The 21,489-nt window shown below is 43.0% G+C and overlaps 1 protein-coding gene across 21 annotated transcripts in view; it reads left to right on the top strand.

The window, feature by feature from the left end:
• DTNB (dystrobrevin beta) overlaps nucleotides 1-21,489 on the top strand; it is a 389,020-nt gene that overhangs the window by 201,209 nt on the left and 166,322 nt on the right. For 19 of the 21 annotated variants that reach the window (XR_012157855.1, XR_012157851.1, XR_012157853.1 and 16 more), the window contains one exon: nucleotides 5,338-5,415. Coding sequence is in view for 4 of the 21 variants with exons in the window: in XM_073335462.1 (XP_073191563.1) it covers nucleotides 5,338-5,415 (78 nt within the window). In the remaining 17 variants the exon portion in view is untranslated. Of the gene's footprint in view, nucleotides 1-1,109; nucleotides 1,132-5,337; nucleotides 5,416-21,489 lie in introns of those variants that run through there. The other 2 variants (XM_073335468.1, XM_073335467.1) reach the window with 2 other exon arrangements.

The following is a 21,489-nucleotide window of genomic DNA, read 5'->3' as shown; positions in this document are numbered from 1 at the left end:
TCAATGCTTTTTTTTGCTTCTGTCCTCACGAACAAGGTCAGCTCCCAGACTGCTGCACTGGACAGCACAGCATGGGGATGAGGTGACCAGCCCTCTGTGAAGACAGAAGTGGTTCAGGACTATTTAGAGAAGCTGGATGAGCACAAGCCCGTGGGACCAAAGGAGTTGGTGGATGTGATTGCAGAGCTATTGAAAACTCATGGCGATAGGGGGAAGTGCTGGACGCGTAGTGATCAATGGCTCCATGTCTAGTTGGCAGCCGGTATCAAGTGGAGTGCCCCCAGGGTTGGTCCTCGGGCTGGTTTTCTTCAATATCTTCATTAATGATCTGGAGGATGGTGTGGATTGCACCCTCAGGAAGTTTGCAGATGACACTAAACTGGGAGGAGAGGTAGATGCAGTGGGGGAGGATTAGGTTGGATATTAGGAAAAACTTTTTCACTAGGAGGGTGGTGAAACACTGGAATGCGTTACCTAGAGAGGTGGTGGAATCTCCTTCCTTAGAAGTTTTTAAGGTCAGGCTTGACAAAGCCCTGGCTGGGATGATTTAGTTGGGGATTGGTCCTGCTTTGAGGAGCGGGTTGGACTAGATGACCTCCTGAGGTCCCTTCCAACCCCAGTATTCTATGATTTTATGATTGCTAAAAATTGGCTTTCTGAAATCTCTCTAAAGTACCTATATACTGCTTCATTCTGTGAAATGTTTATCGCTGTCTCTGCAAATCTGTTTAGAATGCAAATCATTCTTATGACCTCACAGTGCTAGGTGGTGCACAAATACATAGAAGGGCATGGTCCCTGCTCTGAAGAGCTTACAAGTTCATTTCCTAAATTATTTTCTTCTGATAAGTAAGAAGGAAATTCAAGGTGGCTGCTTCTCTGGTTTGACTCTGTATTTTCTGAATCATTAAGTGACTTCTAGTTCTAGAAGTTAGAAATATTTTTGAGTGTACTTGTTTGGATATGTTACCCAATATATACCCACGGGTTACCCAGTATATACGTGGATAGTTAAAATTCCCTGTGAGAATAGAATTCTTCTGCTTAGATAGCCTTGATATTTGATTCAGGAATTTTTTTCTTTCTTCCCTTTTCTTGCTGCTCTATAGCAGATGACCACAACTGTGTCCTTTGTTGGGGGAACACAAGTAAGTTTCTTTTAACCAGAAGTTTTGGAATAATGGGATTGCTCTGGACTAACAGTAAGAATGCCATTCTTGTCTCCCCTCCGCCTCCTAGAGGACTTCAAAGTTTTTTCAGGACCTCATGAGGTGGTGACCAGTTCTTTAGGGGTGCAGGTGGAACTTGTGCAAGAGAATCCAGATACTTTCCTAAATATTACAGACTCCTGCCCCAGGAAGTGTTGTGCTTCCTGTCAGTGAAGCCTTACTGGAGTCAGTGAAAACTCTCTGGCAGACTCCAGCCAAGCAAGTGGACAGACGATACCAAGTCCCTCAATAAGATTTTGACTGTTTCTTTACCCATCTAGTTCCTGATTCTTTGGTGGCTTAACAAGAGGTCCCATCAATCCCATATTAAGGCCACTCCCAAAGATAAGAAATATAAGAGACTGATTTATACGGCTAAACGGTTTATTCCACTGCCACTCTTCAAATGAGAGTTGCTAATTATCAGGTTCTTTTGTCAAAATATAACTTTGCTAATTTCTCTGCCATTTCTAAATTTGCTGACAAATTGCCAGAGGAATATGAAGAACAGTTTTTAGTTTTGGTTTCAGAGGGATATCTTACAGCTCATTCATACCTCAAGGCAGCAATAGATGCTGCTGCTATGTCCTTGCATTGTGTGATCACTGTAATCTCTACGCAGCATTATTCTTCACTACAGGCTTCTGGCATTCCAAGGGAGCTGCAGAACACCATAGAAATCTTACCTTTTGAGGGTTCTACACTGTGTTCTACTAAAACAGATGACACTGTGCGCACATTGAAGGACTCTTGTGCAATACTTCATTCAATAGGAGTTTATACTTTGGTTAACAAGAGGAAACAGTTCAGTCCATAATCTTACTCCACACCCTCTTTCCCACAGAGGTCACTCACAGTATGCTTCTAAGAGAAAGTGAAGACCTCCTTGATGTCTCCAACCATCTTCGTCAGCAGGAGTCCCTTCTCACCAGACAGCTGCAACTTCCAAGCAATCTTTTTGACTTCTTGGTCAAGGACAGCACACGAACTATACCTCCTCCATTTGGATGATACCTGTTCCTCTTTCACTGTGCTTGGGAAAGCATCACATCAGACAACTGGGTGCTCAGCACATTAAAGGAGGGATATGTTACCCCATGAACTTCCTCCCTTTTCCCAACCCACCTTCCTTGTTCCTTTCAGAGACACTTCTCACAAGACTATTACTTCAAGAACTATGATCTCTAGAATTGGAAGTGAGGAAAGAAGGTCCTTACTAACACAGAAGAAATGGCTTCTATTCCCATTACTTCCTGCTCCCAAGAAATCTGGTGGCCTTGCCCCATTCTAGATCTAAGAAAGCAATTGCAGGATGGTCTGCTTGCTTCTATTATCCCTTCCCTGGAGATGGGAAATTTGTATGGTACCGTCAGTTTACAAGACGCATACTTCCATGTGGTGATACATCCTTGCCATAGGAAGTTCGATTCATAGCAGGTTCTAACTATTACTAGTACACAGTGCTTCTCTTCAGACTGTCATCTGCCCCAAGGGTCTTTGCCTAATACATAGCAGCAGTAGCATCCCACCTCTGCCATTTGAGCATTCAAATTTTCCTTACCCAAATGATCCGCTAGTTCATGGAGCATCAAGTGACCAGGACCAAAACAGTATCCTAGTCATCAAACAGCTATTCTCCCATCTGGATCTGAAACTAAATTCAGACAAATCAGAGTTACAACCAACACAACTCATAGGAGCAGAACTCGACAGCATGACCACTATGGCTCTCCTTTCAGGGAAGGTTTCAATCTCTCAGAAAGTCTCAAGTCCAACTCAATGACATGCCTGCCTTCAGCTCCAGACCATGTGACCTCATGCACGTACATAACTCTGCATGCCAGACTTCACCTTCACTGTCTACAGGAATGGCTCCATTTGGTATATCATCCTTTCAGGCACCCCTTGGACATGCAGCTTTGTGTACCTGCCTCAGTGTTTCAGTCTCTCAGCTGGTGCTAGAACCCCGAACAGTGTGCCCAAAGAAGTGCCATTTTTGTCTCCAGAACCAGCTATGATTCTGGAAAGTTGTCTACCAAAGTTTGGGGAGCCCATCTCAGTCAACTACAGACATAACCTCTTTGGTCACCTCAGGAAGTTTCACCTCCACATAAAGGTGTTAGAGCTCCAAGCTATTCTTTGGGTCTGCAAAATGTTTGTCTAGGGTCGGGAAACAGGTGGTACAAGTTCTTACATACAACACCACTGTCTTGTTCTATCTAAACAAGCAGGGAGGTGCAAAATAGCCTCAACTGGAATTTGTGCATTTGTCTCAATGTTTCCCTGAAGGCTTTCATGAATGGTCAGTCAGGAAGGATATTTTGCTTCAGATCTTCCACCACTGGGGGGTACCAAGCAATAGGCTTGTTTGCAACCAACCTGAATAACAAGTGCATAATATTTTGCTCCAGGGCAGGCCACAGTCTGGGTTCCATCACAGATGCCTTTCTTTTTCCATGGTCCATTCATCTCCTATGTCTGGCTGAGTTCCTCTGATTCTGAAGGTACTCAAGAAGCTGAAAAGAGAACAACCAATATTAATCCTTGTTGCATCAATGTGGCCAAGAAACTATTGGTTCATGGACCTACATCAGCTTTCTGTCTGGTCACCGGTAACTTTACCACTAGTCGAGTATCTTCTATCTAAGAACCAAAGCAAGATTCTACATCCCAACCTCCAGTGTCTCCACCTTACAGCATAGATCATTTCTGGTTGAATTCCCATGAGAAATTGTGCTCCTGTGGGGTTCAGACATGTTGGTGAATAGCAGAAGACTAATAGCACTAGACTAAGAGCAACATACTCCACAAACTGGAAGAGATTTTTGATCTGGGTGCAATCTCAACACATATCACCCCATCTTATGGCAGTTGCAGATGTGCTGGACTACTTGTTTCCCCTGAAATCATCAGATTTTTTGATTAGTTCCGTGAGAGTTCACGGGGTTTCCATTTCTGTGCTACATTCACCAGTGATGGGTTTTCCATTTTCTCTCACCCTCTTGTTTCCAATTCTTGAAAGGTCTAGTCAACGTTTACCCTCCTGTTTCTGATCCTGTACCTGTATGGGATCTCAATCTAGCCCTCTCCAAACTCATAGGACCTCTCTTTGAGCTTATGGCTATAACCTCACTATTGTTATTGTCTATGAAGATGGCTTTTCTGGTGGTGATTGCTTCTTCTAGGATGGTTTCAGAACTTCAAGTCCTTCTGAACGGTCCTCCTTTTGTGGTTTTCTATAAAAGCAAGGTTTCCCTTAGACCACACCCTAAGTTTATGCCTAAAGCATAACCATTGTCTGAAGCAAACTATTCATTTTCCAGTGTTTTTCCCCCCAAAGCTCCATTCTTCTAAAGCTGAAGAAATACTTCATGTTCTTGGAGCAATGCTCCAGTAGCTGATATCTGCAAGGAAGTGACATGGTCACCTGTACATACTTGTTCTGCTTACTATACCATCAGTCAGGCCTCTCGTAATGATGCAACTTTGGCAAGTTGGTGTTACAGTCTCTGTTCAGATGATTCAAAGTCCCTCCACCTACAAGGGAACTGCTGAGGAGTCACCTGCTGGCACAATCACTGAGAGTTTAAAAAAAAAAGTTACTTACCCATACAGTAACTGTGGTTCTTCAACATACATTTTACATTGCACATACACACATTCTACAACCCTCCCAGCTTTCCTGCTACATTGAACAGTACATATGTCAGTGCGAAGGAACAATGAGGGAAGTGGTGACCACACCTCTTTTATGCCCTTGCCTGAGAGCATGAGAAGAGCAGGAGCACATGTGCTTCCTGGTTGTACTGCAGGCAGAAATCTGACTCAAGTGCATGGGGTGCACAGACACCTGCTGTGGAATGTATATGTGCACAGCATATTGAAGAACAACAGTCACTGTGCATTTAAATAACCGTTTTTTACCCGCATTTTAACCTGACACAGGAGCTCTTTAAGGCAATCTGAACACAAAACCCCTGCCTACGTAGGTACTCCTGTTACTTAGGTATTTGAATTAGTTGGTACCTTTGACCTAATGTTACATAGAATAATAGTTTTGTTTTCACCTTTATCTGTATTTACTGCTGGTTTTTAATCATTAACATGGAATACGTTATTTCTATTTTAGTCCTCCTCGACCTCTGACAAACATGAATGACACCATGGTTACCCATATGTCCTCCGGAGCACCCACTCCGACGAAAAGGTATCTATACCTCACTAAATTTACTGTTTACATCTTTACAAGAGGTAGAAATAGAATGAATTATGTGTCACTGTTAGTGTTCTGACTTGTTTCAAATGCTACTGCAGCTGCACCGAGTGTGTCTGAGGTTCATAAAACAAGGCTTGATTGCCGCTGCTGCTTTTTGATCTCTTTAAAGAGCTATTTTCTTGTATTGAGTAATTTTTACTACAGAAATGCTAAAGTTTTATAGGGGGTATTTCCTCCAAAGCCATTCAGGAAGACCGGTCTTGCTGTTTTGTTGCCTTTGTTAATGCCAGTTCTTCACACAAAGTAGAAACCAGTTGCATAGTTTCTTTTGAGATTCCCGAGGCCTGATCTACATGGGGTGTTTAGTTCATATGGTGTGACGCACAGGGGTTAGGGCGCAATATGGAAGCTGTACTAATAGTGTGCACACAGGGCAGCTGTGCACTACCCAGGAGATGATGGGGCTATAGCAGCGGCTCCTCCAGCCGCAGCAGAGGAAGAGGACTAGGAAGACGAGGATGACACCGCGCAACTGCTGCTTCACAAACTCTTCTTGGAGCAGTTCACAGCACGGTTCTTGGGCTTGGGAAATCAGCACCAGTGGATGAGAGAAGATCTTTCTGCAGACCTGGAATGATCAGCAGAATTTGGTGACAGAATTTTGGGGATGTGATGATGGGGCATCTGCCCCATACTGGCCTATAAAGGGTTATTAGAGCCCTAGGGAGGCTGCACCAAAGGCAGCCAATTAGAGAAGGGCCAGGTTGGCCCCTAAAAGAAGGACTGCAGAGCAGAGCCACTTCAGTCACTCCCTGGACTTTGAGGGAGGAGGACTGGCTACCTTGTAGGCTGAAGGCAGCAAGCACCCTGGACAGAACAGTGCTACAGGCAGAGACTGGGGGACTTAAAGGCAGCTCCTGATGGGCTGCAGGGATCTGCAGGCTGAGGCCTTGAAGCAAGGACAAAGAGGGTGCTGAGGCCACGGGGAAATGTCTCAGGGAGATCTACTGAGGAGTTGGAGGGGACGCAGCAAGTGGCAGCCATCTACAGAGTCCCTGGGCCAGAGTAGTAGATGGGCCTGGGTTTCTCCCCTCCCATCCCCCGCCTTGCCACTGAGGAAGTGGCCAATTGGCTGAAGTAGCCACTGAGGGAAGTGGCTGGACAGTGGACTGCGATACTGGAAGTGGGGGAGCACAGAGTATGGCACAGCCGAATGGCTGTGTCCTGCAGAGGACGCTGCAGTTGTTGGAGTGATGTGGGTCCTGAAGCAGAAGTGACGGCAGCTGGACATCACCAGAAGAGGGCGCACTGGTGAACAGAGCTAATCCCCAGGACAGCCAGCAGGAGGTGCCACAGTGGTGAGTGAACCCCATCACAATGGTGAAGACAACCTTTTCGAGATCAGTGCTGAACTAGCCCTGGAGCCGCAGCAACAGCATCCCAGCATGCAGTGCCCCATACCCATTGAGAAGCGTGTCACCATTGCCATCTAGAAGCCAACCACCCCCAAATGCTACCAGTCTGTAGCCAGCCAATTTGGCATAGGGAGACCGGCTGGTGGGTCCATTGTGAGGCAAGTGTGTGATGTCATGCATAAGGTATCGTTGTACTGGGTTTTAAAGCTTGGTGATGCTCAGGAGATTTTTGATGGCATTGCATACATGGGGTTCCCAAACTGGGTTGGGGTAATTGATGGGACCCTCTCATTTGGCCCCCACATCAGGGCTCAGAGTTTATGAACAGAAAGGAGTATTTCTACATGGTTGCTCCTAGGCCTGGTTGACCACCATGACATGTTCACAAACATAAATGCAGGGTGGTCTGGAAAGGTCCACAATGCTAGTATCTTTCAGAATGCTGCTCTGTTTACTTTAAAGAATAAAGGAGACTTTTCCCCCCAGATCACTATGAACATTAATGGTGTGGAGAATGCTCTGGTTATCCTGGGAGACCCAGTTTATTCTCTGCTTCCCTGGCTAATGAAGCAATTCACAGACCACTTGGACAGAAGAAAGGAACTGTTTAACTAGTGCCTCGGTAGTTGCAGAATAACAGTGGAGTGTGTATTCGGCAATCTGAAAAGAAGGTGGCTCTCTTTATGGGCTAATTTGCCTAGGATTATAGCTACATGTATTTTGCAAAATGGCTGTGAGAGTAAAGGGGAGAGCCTTAACAGTCGATGGGAGGCTGAGTGACGGGGACTTGCTCAGCGGTTTAAGCAGCCAGTTGAAAATGGAAACAGCCATGGCAATACTGTCAGGGATGTATATTGCTCTTACTTTGAGTCTCAGGCCTGAAAAGGTTCAGCTGTACATCCAGCTATTATCCCAGAGAGTAGTGGGGAGAGTGGATTGTGAGCGTTGGAGTCTTTTATGGGTGGTGGAAGTGGCACATTATGACACTCCTTATTTTATCATGTCTGTGCTTTTATACTTTTAGAAAAATCTATGACATGCAAAATTTAGGTTTTTTCTGTGTACCATGCTGCCACAGATCCACAGCATGCCCCAGCTTTTAAACAGTGCCCTGGAGGAACCACTTCAGTATGCCAGACCCCCAAGGGGCCCAACTCTTTCTTTAGGGTAGGACCCAGCCTCAATGCCTCTGAGACTGAGCCCCTGGGCTCCAGTAATCCTGCTTTGCACGGTGAGCTCTGCCCAGGCAGTCCAGGGACCAATGTACCTCCACAAGGATATTCAGTGTTACCAGGCAGCCTTTTCAAAACAGAGCAGGATTTATCAATCAACTGGAACACAGCTCTGGAAGTCGCAGAGAAATCAATGTTAAGGTGTAGTTCATTCTGGCCAAGCAAGCTCTCCTCACAGCTACGCTGGAATCCATTTTTGGCTCTCTCTCCCTCTCTCTTTGGCAATCTCAAGTGAGAACTGCTGTCTCTCTCCCAAAAGCCAACTTTTATGCCAGCCACATGACATCTTTCATGCTGAGTTCACGTGTCCTGCCTGCTGGAGTTTCCCATGTATAAGTGTCCGTTGTTCAGTCCTTACATCTCCCATTGTCTTTGCAGACCCTCCATCAATATGGGTCAGTTTCAGTCAGTGCTTAATGACCCTTTCATTCCATCCCAATCAATAATGTAAGACAATACCTTATGTTTCCCGCTCTTCCCCAAGAACAGCTTTTTAACCTTTTGCACCCACTTAGCAATGCAATCCATTTTGTGCCCAGTTAGCAATGCAAAGTGCAGAGGGAAACTAAGGCTCACAGAGGAATCATAAAAACTTTACAGAAAATTCCTACTTTGTCACACATGCATTGCCAAGTCTTTTTGAATTAATTTTAATGATTTTTATTATTAAAAACAATTTATGTAACAACCAAAAATAAAATCTTTAATTATGATTAATAATGAAATATTTAAAGCAGTGTTTAATAATGAAACACTGCTTTAAAGTGACACAGTGCAGTGGAAGGCAGGCTCCAATTCACAGGTGAATATACGTCTTGCCTCTGTCTCTTCTTGTTCTTCTGCCTTCTGATGTCAAGCCTCAAAGTACCAGATGTGTTACATGGCATGAAAGAGCTGGGCTCTCGGGACAATTGTTTTTGTTGCCCTGAGCTTCAGCTGGGGAGAGGAATGGTAACTGGGAGCACAACTGTAAGGTTTCATTGGGGGAACATATGCTGATGTTCTCAGTATTCGGTATTGTTCAGGGGTTGCAGAACATGGCTGGGTCCTGGTTGAGGGCACTGGAATGTCTGTGTGCTGCAACGGAGCATTCTGAGTCTATGTGACCTCCAGGAGTTGCTACTGCATCTCCCTGTCTTTCTCTATGGTGACGTTTGCCATGGCCACGCTGTCTCTGGCCACTGCAACACTTTCTCTGGTGTCTCTCAGATCCAATCTCCAGCTTGCTATTGTTTTCAAGTTTTGGGGGAAGTCTGCAGTGAGGTCTGCAAACATTTCTTCCCTGATTTTCCAGTTCTTCTCCCTCAGCTTAGCAAGCTGCTCAGACCTTGATAAAGGCCCTGTCTTTGAGGATCTGGCCACTACAGGCACTATGGCTGCAGGAGTAGGAAGAAAAAACAAGGGGTTATTCTTCATAGTCCAGAGAGGCAGTGATAGCATTTTTAACATGTATTTCATGTTTCCGCTCCCTGAGATTCTTCCCAGGTTTGGGAGAACCTCAGAGGTGGTAAGGAGTGTGTGCAGGGAATCTAGCTTTGGATTTTGGGGTTTGTAGATGTGCATTGAAGGCTGTGAGGTTTTGGGGATTATGGTCCCGGTTTGGCTTTGCGGTTTAAGCTGTGCCTTGGAGATGGTTATATGGTCTCAGAAGGGTTACCGGAGGGTATCTGGGGCAAGATGGATTGTAATCATAGAATCATAGAATATCAGGGTTGGAAGGGACCTCAGGAGGTCATCTAGTCCAACCCCCTGCTCAAAACAGGACCAATCCCCAATTTTTGCCCCAGATCCCTAAATGGCCCCCTCAAGGATTGAACTCACAACCCTCACAGGCCAGTGCTCAAACTACTGAGCTATCCCTCCCCCCCTCTGTGTTGATAATGTTACACTGAGGTGGGTGACCAGGAGGCAGAGAATGGCCTTAATCAGAAAGGCAAAGGGCAGACCAGAGAAACAAGGTGTGAAGTTACTCATCAAGATGGTCCCTCCCTCCCTCTCTGCCAGAAGTTCTTCATGGGAATTGTAAGCTATCTCGGGGAGCAAATGACTGCACAGCTATCCCACATAATGTTCAGATCAAAATCAAGCAATTTCTCAGTCTAAGATTCTGCTTTATGTCCCCTGCAGACCTGCTGAAATTGCAGAGAAAAATAGGTGGGGTTCTGCAGTGACTGTTCAAAGCCTTAACTTGGTCTTTTTCTGTGTAAACTGATCAGAAGCCATTAAGAGTTGTACAGTATGCTATCCCTAGGGTAAACATATATTCCTATACAAATGCCTGTTATAAGGCATATATACCTCAGCAGGAAGCTGTAATCTTAGTATCTTTGCAACATGCAATACCCATATCTACCTCATGGAAATGGAGAATACTAACCACATTTTTTTTCTTGTAACCACTTTCTCAATAAACTGTTGAATTTCACACCACTGAATATTTTCATTATTTGAATATGCTGCGGGAGGCAGGTTGGGGTGTAGAGGCTCTTATGTTCTCAGAGGTTGTGGCTGTGCCCTGCTTCTCGCTATTGTTTGGGGCAGGAGGGTGGGTGTTCACTGGGCAGGACAGTTGAGTGGTAGGAAAAGGAAAATAGGTAGATGGATATGTGCCTTCCATGGCATAGGCTTGTAAACAGTCTATGATCAGGACTTCAGCATGAGACAGAAGCTGATTGCCCAGCAGGTCCAGCTGCCATTTCAAAAATGTGAGCAGCAGATGGTTAACCAATGAAGGGGAACGGTGTGGGCTGAGGGAGAGAGGTGGGAGCTGAAGACTGGGAAAGACTCATAGTTCACATCTGCCAACAACTTAAATAACTCCTCTCCCTCCCCGGCATTTATGCCTCTGATGTATTTATAGAGAGCAATAATATCTCCCCTCAGCCTTCATTTGGTTAGGTTAAACAAGCCAAGCTCTTTGAGTCTCTTCTCAGAAGGTAGGTTTTCCATTTCTCGGATCACCCTTTTAGCCCTTCTCTGCGTCTGTTCCAGTTTGAATTCATCTTTCTTAAACATGGGAGATCAGAATTACGCACAGTATTCCAGATGAGGTCTCACAAGTGCCTTGTATAACGGTGCTAATACTTCCCAGTCTCTACTGGAAATATCTCACCTTATGCATCCTAGGACTGCAGTAGCCTTTTTCATGGCCACATCACGTTGACGGCTCCTAGTCATCCTGTGATCAACCAGTGCACCCAGGTCTTTCTCCTCCTCTGTTGCTTCCAACCGCTAAGGCCCCAGCTTATAGCAAAAATTCTTGTCATTAGTCCCTAAATGCTTGATTTTGCACTATTAAATTACATCCCATTTCTCATTGCACTATTAAATTACATCCCATTTACTCCAGTTTACAAGATTATCCAGATCTTCTTGTATGATATTCCGGTCCTCCTCCATATTGGCAATACCTCCCAACTTTGTGTCATCTGCAAATTTTATTAGCGCATTCTTACTTTTTGTGCCAAGGTCAGTAATGAAAATGTTCGATCAAATTGGTCTCAAAACCAATCCCTGAGGAACTCCACTAATAACATCTATCCACTCTGACAGTTCACCTTTCAGTATGACCCGTTGTTGTCACTCCTTTCTCCCAGATGGCAATGAGATATAGGGTCTCAGCATGGCTCCCAGCGGCTGCTTAAGGCATGTTCTAAAGGCTGCTGGAGTATATTACCGTAATGCTGATCTATTGGAATCTAGGTGTAAATGGCACTGTGCCAGGCTTTAAACAGGAGAAGGGTCATCTGGTCAACTTGCGGTCTCAAAGGTAAACAGACAGTTCTTCTTCAAGTGATGTCCCTGTGGGTGTTCCACTTCAGGAGATTGTGCGCCCCTGCTCTTCTAGTTGGAGAATTTCGACAGCAGTGTCCGGTTGGGCCCCACGTGCGCTGACCCCATCTCATGCCATCATGGTGGTTAACTAGTGCTATGCAACCAATGCCCCCACCGTTCCTTCTCTATCACAGAGGACCCTGTGAGAACTCTGAAGTAGAGGGGAGGAGTCTGGGTAGTGGAGCACCCACAAGGACACACATCTCAAAGAACCTCAGTTACTGCACAAGGTGAGTAACTTCCCCTTCTTCTTCGAGTGATGTCCCTGTTTGTGAGATAGTAGTTGGAGGACTGCAAAAATAGTGCCTGGCAGCACTTCATGCACACAAACAACAGACAACACTAACTCAATTTGCATCAGGTTTAGTACACTTTGAAAGAGAACTTCAGAGCCCATTATAAATCCAGAGTTAGTGCACTCTAAGGGGATGTCTACACTTACCTCCAGAGCGATCAATCCAGTGGGGGTCGATTTATTGCATCTAGTGAAGACGCGATAAATCAACTGCCGAGCACTCTCCTGTCGACTCTGGAACTCCACCGGAGCGAGAAGCATAGTCGGAGTCGACGGGGGAGCATCAGCAGTCAAGTAACCGCAGAGAAGACACCGCAGTAAAGAGATCTAAGTACGTCGACTTCAGCTACATTATTCACGTAGCTGAAGTTGTGTAACTTAGATCGATCCCTCCCACACAGTGTAGACCAGGCCTAAGTAACTGATCATGTGTATGGAGGCATTTTCAGAGCAGACTAAGCCCCCTGTAAAGCCAAACCCTGAGTCTAAAGATCGTTCAAATTTGAGCTAAGTTTCGGTTTCCATACACTAGCTTTACATTTGTAAAGTAATGTATGCATATGCAGACACACTCAGAAAATCAGTTGGTCATGTATTTGTTTCTTTTGTTCTTGTTGAAGTATGTTTTGGAAGTACATGAGAGTCTCCAGTGAATCACAGTCTCCTACTTGTCCAAAGCTATATATCAATTAATATTCCCTGCAGGGAATGAGAAACTAAACTTAAAAGGGTCTTCATATATTTTATTGACGAGGTATATGAAAGAGCCAAGGAAAATCCCTCAGGTTACTGCTGTAACCTAATTTCCAGCAGCAGTCATTCAGACAAAACAATACAACCCCGCGAGTAGTTCTCTTCTACTTTCCAGGAGAAAATAAGTTGGTTGCTGTTGTACCTCTGACCTAGCTACATTGAAATTACTTCAGTATTTATTTATCTAAATAATTGACTCTTGTAGTTTTCACAAACACTATATAATACGTTATTTGACTTCAGTAAGGATGTTTTTTGCTGAGCAAAGGCTTTGCGAGAGTAGACTTGTCCCTGAGCCTGTGCTTTACAGACAAACTCAGGTAGACAGTCCAGTATGAGCTGTTGACATCTATGGTGGTAGAATCTGTTCCCAGTGGAAAAATACTTCAACTTATCTTCAAAAAGTCATGGAAGACGGGAGAGATTCCAGAGGACTGGAAAAGATCAAATATAGAGCTCATCTATAAAAAGAGAAATAAGGACAACCTGCGGAATTGTAGACCAGTCAACTTAACTTCGCTACCCAGAAAAATAATGGAGCAAATAATTAAGCAACCAATTTGCAAACACCTAGAAGATAATAGGGTGATAAGTAATAGCATGGATTTGTCAAGAAAAAATTGTGTCAAACAAACCTAATAGCTTTCTTTGACAGAATAACAAACCTTGTGGATAGGGGGGAAGCAGTAGATGTGGTATATCTTGACTTTAGTAAGGTTTTTGATACTGTCTCTTATGACCTTCTCATAAACAAGCTAGGGAAATACAACTTAGATGGAGCCATAAGATGGGTGCATAATTGATTGGAAAACCATTCTAAGTGGTTCACAGTCAAGTTGGAAGGGCATATTGAGTGTGGTCCCGCAGGGATCAGTTCTGGGTCCAGTTCTGTTCAGTATCTTCATCATTGATTTAGAAAATAGTATAGAGAGTACACTTTAAAAGTTTGCGGACCATAGCAATCTGGGAGGGTTGCAAGTGCTTTGGAGGATAGGATGAAAATTCAAAATGATCTGGACAAACTGGAGAAATGATCTGAAGTAAATAGGGTCAAATTCAATAAGGACAAATTCAAAGTACTCCACTTAGGAAGGAACAATCAGTTGCACACATACAAAATGGGAAATGACTGCTTAGGAAGGAATACTGCGGAAAGGGATCTGGGAGTCATAGTGGATCACAAGCAAAATATGAGTCAAATAGTGTAACACCATTGTAAAAAAAAGCAAACATAATTCTGGAACGTATTAGCAAGACATGAGTATTAGTGTTGTAAGCAAGACACAAGAAGTAATTCTTCCACTCAACTGATTAGGCCTCAACTGGAGTATTGTATGCAGTTCTGGGCGCCACATTTCGGCAAAGATGTGGAGAATTTGGAGAGGGTCCAGAGAAGAGCAACAAACATTATTAAAGGTCTAGAAAACATGCGCTATGAGGAAAGATTGAAAAAAATGGGTTTGTTTTGTCTGGAGAAGAGAAGACTGAGAGGGGACATAACAGTTTTAAAGTACATAAAAGGTTGTTAACAACAGGAGGGAGAAAAATTGTTGTTCTTAACCTCTGAGGATAGGACAAGAAGCAATGGCTTAAATTGCAGCAAGGGAGGTTTAGGTTGGACATTAGGAAAAACTTCCTAACTGTCAGAGTGGTTAAACACTGGAATAAATTGTGTAGGGAGGTTGTGGAATCTCCATCCTTGGAGATCTTTAACACCAGGTGAGGTAATCAACTGTCAGGGATGGTCTAGATAATACTTAGTCCTGCCATGAGTGCAGGGAACTGGACTAAATGACCTCTTGAGGTCCCTTCCCGTCCTATGATTCTATGAAACATCATCTCTGCTTGAAATTCAGCCTGCTGGGGGGATATATACTTATAGCCTGTGGGTTAGATCCATGTCCTTCATAGCTGCTGAAAGCCAGCAAGGAATTGTTGGAGCTACTTCTGAAAATATTTGTTAGTGCCTCTGACTGTTGACTAATATATGCTGGCTAGCGTGTATATATATCTATATCCTATTACTAATATGTATTATCCGTACCATATATGCTTTAGTATTCATTAAGTACAAATACTATAGCAGTTATATAGCCTAAATTGGCCTATACCTTTATGCTAAGTATCCCATAACACCGTGTATTAAAAGAAGATAGCAAAGTAGTCAGGATGAGGACATATGATTATTTTATCCGTTAGGGAGTTATTTTACAGGTAGGGAGTTATTCTCACAGGTCAGTACTGAAAAGTCCCAAAGGAAGAGGACAGATCTGTTGTATTAATTTAGATGGAATAAAGGGCCCAAAAAGTAAAAAATGTTAACAGGACCCTGAAACTGTCCAACGTTAAGCAGTTTTAAAGAAGGTTCAGGGTTTGTGCACAGAGAGCTTAACCTGCTTAGTACCATGATAAACACCATTAAAAATTGTTTTTTAATCTATTATTAAAGATACAGAACAAAGGGAAAAACAGTTAAAGCATTTGAAATATAAAGCATTAAGTAAGGCTTTTATTTTGACAGCATCCCATGTTCCCTTTCCCTTTTGATGTGGATAGTTTTTAGAAGGAAAAACCTGGTTGTTTGGCAGTCTTTAGGTGCTATTAAAGACGGCAAGAACTGTTCTTTTGGAGAAAAGAGAAAAAGTTAGTTGAGCTGGGCTGAAGCTGCTGCTGTTGTTAAAGTCCTATTCCATTTCCTAGACTACAAAACAAGACAAACACTCACAAGAGAGGAGAGAAAAGAACAGCCAAGGGAGAAAATGCAGCTTCTGTCTCTGGCGTTGAGTCTCACTTGCAACCTCATTGCTGGAAAAACACAGACACAGCATGTGGCCTTATCAGCCACTCTGAGACCTGACAAACTTGCACTACTGATGGACTGATTAGGTTATTGCTTTTAGCTGCCTTTTTGGTCACAGGCTTGCAGCGGTGTTGCAAAATATGGTCTTGGCCAACTAAGACAGATTTTTATTAAACAGAAGGAAAAAAGAGGATAGGAAAGAAACCGAAGAAAGTGGGGAAGGGAAAAAACCACACAACCGGGAATTTGGATTGTGTGGCAAAGTCTCACATGACAGGTGGCATTCAGGACTGAGCCGGAACTGGTGCAGATGTCGATGTCACAGACCTCTCTCTGGTCTGGTCTAGTTAAGGTTAGGATGAAGAAGGCCTGGGGTTCAAGGGAATGGTGGGGATAACAGCCAACAGGGTGAAGCTTGCTCCGTCCCCGTTTTTTGTCTTCCAGTCAGCCAGCATCTGCATCCATCTTTATTTTTTCCCAAAAAGAGTCTTATCTTTTGAGGGCATCAGTAGGGAGCAAAGGACAGAATATTATTTTATTCACCAATTAGGCCTAATTTCTGACACCCCAATTTTAGTCGATTACTTTCCAGTCTCACACTTTTCTCATTTACCAGGCATGATCTTAGCACAGTCCTTGAGTTATATCAGGAGGCTTTTTGTTCAGACTAATTCAGTCTGTCTGTCTCTCCTTTTTGCGTGTTTTCCCATCAACAGTTATTGTAACACTTTATGAACTTTACTTTTACAGTTGAGTTCACAGTTAGGGTAAATTTGTAGGCTCAGTTATCACAACAAGTCTGCCACATCAGCTCACCTTGGTGCTCATGTTGGTGGTTTTATTCTCCCACAAGTCTTTCTTCATTGCACTCCTTATGGCTGGGCAGGTTTTTTTAATAGTAAATTTCCCAAAAAATGCATTTTTCAGAATACTGAACTTATTCACAAAAAGAAAAGGAGTACTTGTGGCACCTTAGAGACTAACCAATTTATTTGAGCATAAGCTTTCGTGAGCTACAGCTCACTTCATCGGGTGCATACTGTGGAAAGTGTAGAAGATCTTTTATACACACAAAACATGAAAAAATACCTCCCCCCACCCCTCTCTCCTGCTGGTAAGAGTGGGGTTGGGGGAGGTATTTTTTCATGCTTTGTGTGTATAAAAAGATCTTCTACACTTTCCACAGTATGCACCCGATGAAGTGAGCTGTAGCTCTCGAAAGCTTATGCTCAAATAAATTGGTTAGTCTCTAAGGTGCCACAAGTACTGCTTTCCTTTTTGCGAATACAGACTAACACGGCTGTTACTCTGAAACCTGAACTTATTCATGAATTCTGGTTGAACTTGGAGAATAGTTTCTGCTAAAAAAAAATTTCTGCAATGTCTAAATATTTTACTTCAGCATCTTGCTTTGAATCACCATTTTCAGAGTGACATTTTGTTGCAAAAAAATTCATTTTGAATCAACATTTGAAAAGTTTCTTTTGACAAGAACAAAAAAGAATTGTGTTTTTGTTTTGGCAAGGAAAAAACCCCCACAATCCAGTTTCAGTTTAAACCAAATTTTTCTTTTTTGCTTTTTCAGTTCAGTCACCAAACCAAAAAATCAATTAATTAATTCAGCTGTAGCTGGAATAGTCTCCTTAACCCTGTATACCAGGCAATCTCATTCTGCTTCTTCAAACCCCACTCCAGATTTACTTATTTAATTTGTTGTTCCATCACTGACCTCCACCCTGCCTTTCATGCTAGACTCTTCCAACTTTAGTATGCTTTTTAAAAAAGAACGAAGAAACAGCACAACTAAGCACCACCTCATCTTTTGCTTTTCTAAACCACATACTTCCATACCTAGTTCACCCTTCCTTTGTTTCCTGTCATTGCTCACTGTGTTATATTTACTTTGCATTGTAAAGAGTACAGACTTGTCATTAGTGGCTGCACTGCTCTACCCGGTCACATAAATTTGTTTAATAGATTCACAGATCCCAAGACCAGAATGATCCGTTGAGCTCATCTAGTCTGACCTCCAGTATAACACAGGCCAGACAACATCCCTAAAATAATTCATAGAGCAGATCATTTAGAAATTATCCAATCTTGATTTTAAAATGGTCAGTGACGGGGAATCCATCACAACCTTTGGTAAATTGTTCCAATGGTTAATTACCCTCACTGAAAAATGTACTCCTTATTTCCAGTCTGAATTTGTCTAGCTTCAGCTACCAGCCATTGGATCCTGTTAGACCTTTCTAGGCTAGATGAACAAGCCCATTATAAAATATTTGTTTCCCATGTAAATTCTTGTAGACTGTAATCAAGTTGCCCCTTAACCGTCTCTTTAAGCTAAATAGATTAAATTATTTGAGTCCATCACTATAAGAAATGTTTTATAATCCTTTAATAATTCTCTTGGCTCTTCAACATCCTTCTTGAATGGTGGGCACCAGCACTATACACTATCCCAGTCGCATCAGTGCCAAATACAAATCTCTTCTCCTACTTGAGATTTCCCTGTTTAGCACCCCAGGATCACATTAGTCTTTTTAGTCACAGCATCACATTGGGAGCTCATGTTCAGCTGATTATCTACCAGGACCCTCAGATCTTTTTCAGAGTCTCTTGGTGTTGGTGTTGGATTGAGTTCCTTCTCTTCCATCTCACCATGCAATCTCAGTGTCCACTGGGGCTAAGACTGCACCCGGAATGCCCCTCCCAAAGGCATAGATAGCAGAGTGGACCAAACCATCCCTCAGTTCCTATTTATTATACGAGCAGTAAGAGTGAACCCCTGCAGTGTCCACTTCTCTGCTCACTATGCAACTTTGCTAGTCATGTGTGTGTGTACATTTTAGGTGGAGTTGTTAGTATAATTTTTTCTCTTTTTCGCTTGTACACCTTTTTAAAAAAATTAAAACTTTTTATTACACCTGCCTCTGCCCTGTTTTTTCAGCTTCCTTTTTATTTTCAAGAGGCCTGGTATTGAACTACTTCAGAGCTCTTAGAAGTTATAAACGTGGGATATCCTATTCAGTTTCAGTCACTTTCTACCCCACTTCTTCATCCTTTTTCAGGGACCTTCTCTCAGGAGAGACGGTTAAACCAATAGTGAATTCCCTTCTCAAGCTCAGAGCACTGAAAGCACTGAGAATGCCTCTGAAATTCAAAATGAAAGGTTTTACCCACATTGTTTTCTAATCCTGCAAAAGAAAAGGGGTGGCATCCAATCCTAGAGTTGAAATGTCTCGGTAAGTTCACATTCAGGATGGTAACTCTAGCCTGCATAATCACCCATCATTAGAGCCCTAGGACTGGTTCGCAGCTCTTGACCTACAAGACCTACAAGGTCGACATCCAGTACATAGGAAATACCTCAGATTTCAAGTGAAAGCATTCCTTTTCCAGTGCAGACCCTGGCTCTTTGATCTTTCAGCAGCACCAACTGCTTGGCAGTCGTAGCAGCTCACCTGAGGAGAGAAGGGATTCAGGTTTGTCCATGCTTTCATCATTGGGTCATTCAAGGAAGAAGATTTCCAGGATGATGATGTCCCAGTTGAGGTTTACAAGTAATCCCATGCATATTTATCTTTCACAGGCCCCTAGCTCTTGCTCTGGCCTATACTTTTTATGTCCACACAGCTTGAATGCTTCCTTGAAAATCTCATTGCCCTTAAACCTCCTCCACACTGATTTCATGCCATTTTCCTTGATCGATATAGATCTCAAAATATATGCCAAAGAGTTCACAGAATCAAAAAATTTCTCCCAACAAAAGAGGGCATGGAGTTGTTAAAGGAAACTCATCATAAGAGAGAGAGCAGCTGTGTGTGATAGACTGCCCTGATCTTACAATATTTCTAAACATTACAACCACCCAGGCCAACTTTTTCAAATTTGAATATCCAAAATTAGGAAAACAGGGAATGTCAAAAAAGGATGAACTACTTTCTGGTAATTCCTTTGTCCTAGGTTTTCTCTTCTCCAGTATTACCACATCCCCTCCTCCCTTTGGTGGGTGTGCAGTTTACATTATTTCTTGAACTGTTTTTGACCATTGCTTTGGAGTCTTCTGTCTTGCAGGGGGTGGGCAGGCTAGTGGTACATACTGAACAAGTCAGACGGAACTTCTGTTTCTTGGTAGGTTTTCTTACTACTGTCTATTATAATATTTACCCTGCAAGTTGGGAGCACAGGCGGTCTATGCCAAAAGGAATTCCTCATAGCTAAACTCACAAACTTTGGCCCAGTGGTTATGAGTTGTGAGTACCAAACAGTTTGTTCAATATCTTGTTTCTTCAAAATAATACTTTTTAAAAATAAGAGGGTGTGACCTAAAGCACCTTCTATTCACACTCTACACACTATTGTAATAATCTTTCCACAAAATATGCCTTGTGAGGTATTATTTGAAAACCAATGACTCGCTGGTCAATAATATCATGATGCGCATGTAGCAACATTATATGTACAGTTATGAATTCACCTGTATGATGTTACTTGTTCAAAACCAGATAGCCCTGCCTAGACAAAAGTTTTTAAATAGGGCCGTCCTAACAAAGTAATGTGGGTTTACCTCAGTTTACATATAAGTAGTAAACAATACCATCAAGACAGAATGGGGGGAGATGGCAGGAAACAGAAAAATTTTATTTTGGCAAACACCAGTGGGGGAAGAGACAGCATGAAGCTTCCTTCACCACTAAACTCAATGATGCCTTCCTCACAGCTTGAATGAACGTCACTTTGGGGGGTGCAGGGGTACCTTAGAATCTATGACAAGAATCTATGTCAAAGGTTCACTGGACTATAAAAGAAAGGGGCAGAGAACCCCAAGTGATCTCTCTTTCACCAAAGAAGTCAAAGGAACTGGCACCTTTGGGCTTCTGGAGGAGATCCTGACTGAGGAGGGGGCAGTCACCATCTTGTTGGAAGACTGAGTGAGAAAAGCTATCTTGAACAAAGCCTTGAACCAAACCTTGCTAGATTAAGTATTAGATATTTAGATGTGTGTGTTCACTTTTATTTGCTTGTGGCCATTTCTAGATTTCTCTCTTACACTTGAACTCTCTTAAAATCCTATCTTCGTTTGTTAATAAACTTGTTTTCCTATTAAGCTAACCAGCAGGACTGTGTACTAAAGTCAGTGTTAATGCCAGTTAATGTGACAAGCTGATGGGGTTTGCCTTCTTAAAGGAGCAAACAAATCTTGTTAGTCTTCTGAATGTTACAGGAGAGGGATGGACATATCAGAGCACATGGGTCTGGGGAAGTTCGGGACTGAGGGTGTATTGGGGTCACTCGCTAACATTAACCAAGTCTGGTAAAGACAAATGTGTGTCTGTGATAACTGCTGGCAGGCTGTTGGATTCAGAGTGGTTGAATGAAAGCTGTACAGCATACAGAACACAAAGTGCATGCTGGCTGTGTGTATGTCCCAGACAGGGAGCCACAAGTAGCAGAAGCATTTTGGGGCACTCAGGGTTCTATTACACGCAGTGATGCAACCTCTAATTGGTCTGAATTGCACCCCAGAACTTGACAGAGGGACATAAAAGCTACTTTTCAATTAAGAGTGCCTGAGGCATGTTGTAAAATTCTAGGTATTTTAAAGGTACATTGAAGAATGCAGTCAAAGCATGTTGCTCATTTGGGGAGGGATGATATTTTGAGCTTGAAATCACCTGCTGAAGACTCAGAGCTGCTGTTTGTGTTGGAGTTGAATTTCTGCTTTTAGCC

This window comes from Lepidochelys kempii, chromosome 3 (genome assembly GCF_965140265.1).
Source record: "Lepidochelys kempii isolate rLepKem1 chromosome 3, rLepKem1.hap2, whole genome shotgun sequence".
Taxonomy (NCBI): Eukaryota; Metazoa; Chordata; order Testudines; family Cheloniidae; genus Lepidochelys; species Lepidochelys kempii.
Note: the sequence above shows the minus strand (reverse complement) of the source record. Positions and strands in the feature narration are given on the sequence as shown.